This window comes from Elephantulus edwardii, unplaced genomic scaffold (genome assembly GCF_000299155.1).
Source record: "Elephantulus edwardii isolate Elephantulus edwardi_28Jun2011 unplaced genomic scaffold, EleEdw1.0 scaffold00049, whole genome shotgun sequence".
Lineage (NCBI taxonomy): Eukaryota > Metazoa > Chordata > Mammalia > Macroscelidea > Macroscelididae > Elephantulus > Elephantulus edwardii.
This window is the reverse complement of record NW_006399799.1, coordinates 16,941,396-16,946,035: the sequence shown is the minus strand read 5'-3', so window position 1 is coordinate 16,946,035 and position 4,640 is coordinate 16,941,396. Positions and strand designations below refer to the sequence as shown.

The 4,640-nt window shown below is 41.9% G+C and overlaps 1 protein-coding gene across 1 annotated transcript in view; it reads right to left on the bottom strand.

Moving 5' to 3' along the window:
- Nucleotides 1-1,198: 1,198 nt before the first annotated feature.
- Nucleotides 1,199-4,640, bottom strand: part of FAM183A (family with sequence similarity 183, member A) — a 31,090-nt gene continuing 27,648 nt past the window's right edge. The window contains exon 4 of the mRNA XM_006886616.1: nt 1,199-1,309. Coding sequence (XP_006886678.1) covers nt 1,199-1,309 — 111 coding nt within the window. The remainder of the gene's footprint in view (nt 1,310-4,640) is intronic.

The following is a 4,640-nucleotide window of genomic DNA, read 5'->3' as shown; positions in this document are numbered from 1 at the left end:
GTGGCATTTGGACAAGAACAAACTGGGAGGAGGGTAGAGAGAATAGTGCAACAATGAATGAATGGAAACCCAAAATCTCTGTAAATGTTTATGAAAAGGTATGGAAACAAAAACGCATCCATAATGCTCTCCCTGATTTTGAATCATGCTGTGTTTTATTGCTCTATTCTGATGACTGCCTCCTAGTCCAAGACTTTGTGTGAGCGAAGTCAAGTGTTCTGGGATTCCAAGTCTTCTCAAGGTTAGCCACAATTTGTTGTGGTCCACACAGTCAAATGCCTATGTACAGTCAATGAAACACAGACAGCCATTCCTTTGGTAATCTTTGCTCTCAGCCATGATCCATATGGCATTGGCCATAATGTCTCTTAGTGCCATGGCCTCTTCTAAACCCCGCTTTTATTTCTAGTAGTTGTCAATGTACTGTTCCAGTCATATATATATATTTTTTTACAATCTTTAGAAGGTTTTTGCTTGTGTGTGATATCAGTGACATTGTTCGATAATTTCCTCACTCTGTCGGGTATAGTATCTCTGATACACAGAGTGTATTAGAGATGGTGAAGATGCCACAGGATAGGGAAGGATTGAGATCTGTTGTTCATAGGGTCTGATAAAGGGTCAGAGATGGTGGGGATGGCACAGATGGGGATGACAGGGTTCAGATTCTTTGCTCATCAGGTTGCTATGAGTTCTAGTTGACTTGAAGGCATTTAACAACAACAACAATAACATCTCAGAGTCTGGAATGTCTCACTAAGATTTCTGGGTTCCTTGTCCACATACATTTTCTGGTTTCTTCCTCCTTTCTCTGTCATCTATCCCTCTTCTGAAAATGCCTTCCTTACATTTTCTTGTTTGGTACTGTTTGTCTCACATCTTAGCAACTTTGGGTTCAACACTTTTTGTTGTTGTTGTTTTTAAATGTTATCACTTTATTATCTTTGATTGGGATCTGGAAAAGCAAAGAAAGTAATAGCATGCACTTGGTCTGTCATCTTTAAGTAGAAGTTTCTCACCAGTTTTTAAGATTAAGGATTTGAACCAATATAGTTGGGGTGGGGGTAAATGAAGGAAGCAACAGGCTCAGGATAAGAAAAGTCAGACTTGAGTTTTAAAGTTATATTTATTGATCTGCGTGGCAGCACCACTGTGGACATGAGTGAAAAATACAGGGATGGATACCACTACTGAAACATTACTTGCGGGCATTGCCTTCTCCCAAGCTCCACAGTTTTGCACTGTACAGAGTGATGTCCTTGTAGACCTTGAAGTGGTTCAGTCTGCGGTCTGCCCGATCTGGGTTGACCTATAGGAAAAAGCAGGAATCAGCAAAGGTCTGTGAGCAAGGGAGAAAACCAGGGATTGGCATCTGACTGACCTGGGGCTAAACCATGGCCCACCCTCTTGATGCACACTTTCTTAACCTTTGGTTTGTGAAATGGACATGGCAATATCTAAAATCAAGGGAATGATGAGAATTGAATGAGAGTAAACTATGCAAAGTACCTAGCCCATACTAGCTGCACTTGCCTTTCCCACTGTCTGTGGGGCATGGTTCATACTGTGCTGCTGTACTAGCCAGAAGGCTGTGTGTCTCCAGAGGTTTGAGTCCATCAGTAGCACCAACAGAGGAAGATGGATAATATATTCACATAATGATTTATGGCCTCAGAAACATGATGAAGGGTCACTATGAGTTAGAACTGACTCAATGGCATTAAGTGACTCTTTTTCTCCACTAGAATTTAAGTTCCATTATGATACAACCAGTTGCCAACTCAGGGTGACCTCATGTGTATCAGAGTAAAACTGGACTCCACAGGGTTTTAAATGGCCTGAATGTTATGAATGTAGGTTGATGGATTTTTCTTCCAAGATGTCTCTCAGTGGACCCAAGTATCAACCTTTTCTATAAAGGTACATGCTCTGCTCTAAATCACTGGTGTGTCTTCAGCACTTAGAAAAGTATCTAGAACACACTACATACTCAATACATATTTTGAGGGTATGAGTGAATTACAGAATGCCAGTGAAATTTATACACTATTGACTCTGACATCAATCTTATAGAAGCCATATTATACATGAAACATAAAATATATCTTCTATAACATTCTGTAAGTATCTGTGGAGTGTGGCATCTCAGGTGTTGAGATTGAGGGTGAAGGTGCTCTGTTTGAGGAGAGATCCTCTTAGGGACCTGGAAGACCAGGATGGGAATGATCAAGCTGCTTCTGCCTCCAACCGTGTTATTCTGAAACGTGAGCTTAATCATATTTTATCATTGCATAAGGTGAGCCTGATCCAAACCATGGTCTTCTCAATTGCTTGCTATGTATTTGAAAGGTAGATAATAACTAAGGATGACAGTAGAAGAATCAATGCCTTTGAGTTATGATGTTAGAGAAGAGTACTGGACTGCCCACGGACTGCCAAAAAAACAAACAAGTCTGTCTTGGAGAAAGTGTGACCAGGGTGCTCCTTGGAAGCAAGGATGGTGAATCTCCAACTCACATACTTTGGGCATGTTGTTAAGAGGGGCTAGTCCTTGGAGATGGATATCATGATTGGAAAGGTGGAGGATCAGCAAAAGACAGGAAGACTCCCAACAAGATGGACTGACACAAGGACTTTAACAATGGGCTCAAGTATGCTGGAGATAGTGAGGATGGCACAGGAAAGGGCAGGGTTCAGATTCATTGTTCATAGGGTCGCTGAGTTGTAGTCAGCTTGACAGTACATAACATCTAGATCTAACGTTTTTGGGTATGCTTTCTTACTATGCCACCATCATCATCTGATGGTGCTGCTTGTAATGACAAACCAGCATCTGTTCAGTGAATTTTGGCTCAAAGTGACCAAGTGTTTGTCAAAGTAGAATTGTGCTTTATAGAGTTTTCAGTGGCTGATTTATTGGAAGTAGAAAACCAGGACTTTGCTCCAAGACACTTTGGGGTAGTTAAAAAACCTCTTTCAGTTAATAGTCAGGTGTATTAACCATTTGCACTATCCAGTACATATGGCATATTTATAGACTCTCTGCCACTCACAGTGATGACCAGTCTATGGGCACATGTAGTTGGTTGTCTGCAAGGCCTGAAAGAGTGAAAGTAGGGCAATAACCCCAGGTGGACTGGATCCACCTATCTTTTTTGGCATGCCACAATGAGTCTGCCATGAGATAAGCAGGAAGGTCAAAGATACAACATTTCTACACACTCACCTTTACCCATGAAATTCAGGCCATTATTTGGAAAAATGAATAATAAATTCCAACACTTGGGCTTTGTAATATTTTTCTATGTTGCTTAATTACCTAATTTGGATAATTTTTATCTTTTATTTCCCCCCAGGCTTTTTGCCTTCACAACTCTCTCCCTCCCCTTATTCACTGTAAGTTACAGTACTGTTATACAGTGAATCACTTTTTTTGTGGCCTTTCTAGCCACTGTCCTGCAACTCCCATGAAATTATTTTTTGTGGAGGAATGTGAAATAAGAATTGGAGACTCAACAACAACTTGTGTTATGCAGATGATACAATTTTGCTTGCTAAAACTAAGGAAGACCTGAAGCATTTGCTGCAAAGAGTCAAGGACTATAATCCACAATATGTATTGAAACGCAACATCAAGAAAATGAATATTCTCACCACTGGGCCAATTGATAGTGTCATGATAGACGGAGAAGAGATTGAGGTTATTACCAATTTCAGCTTCTTGGTACCACAGTCAACACTCTTGGCATCAGCAGTCAGGAAATCAAAAGTCAAATGGCATTAGAAAAATCTGCTATCAGGGACAGACCTCTCCAGAGTGCTGAAGAGCAAAAATGTCAGTCTAGAGACTAAGGTGTGCCTGATCCAGATCATGTTCTTTGCAATTACTTGCTATGCACCAGAGAGCTGGACAGTGACCAAGAATGACAGAAGAATCAATGCTTTTGAGTTGTGGTGCTGGAGAAGAGTCCTGAACATACCATGGACTGCCAAGAGAACTAACAGATATGTCTTAGGTTGGGTGAAACCAAGTTTCTCCTTGGAGGCAAAGATTTTGAGGCTCTGTCTCATGTACTTTGGGGCATGCAGCCAGAAGGAGGATATCATTTTGGGCATATTGTCTTTGGAGAAGGTTAACATGCTTGGAAGGGTCGAGGGACAGTGCAGTAGAAGACGACCCTGAGTGAGATGAATTGATACAATAGCTGGGGTAATGAGGGTAGGTATGTAAGAGAAAGTGAGACTGGCTATAGACATTCGGGGAGGAGGGAAGATGGCAGAGGTGGAGAGCACAGTGTGAAGAGCCAGAGGGATAGCAACCTGCGTAGAGAGGATACCAGAGAGTACTTTACGCTCCACAGAGACTGACCATCACAGCGTGACGCGAACAGTAGGATTTTGAATAAGAACTTTTGCTAATACATTATTTTAGAAGCTTTACAAAGTGGAGCCCTGCCTGCCTGCCCTGCAGCGGTCCCTCAGCGGTCCCATTGCGGACCCAGCAAAAGCTGGAATCCACTAGCTGAGCTGAGCTGCATTGAGACTCACCTGAAAGGAAAAAGGTTAGTGGGGAAATAGGCTGAATTCTCTTGAGCCCACTAAAACCTGGAGGGTCTGAGGTGCGGCGTGGACAATAGGAA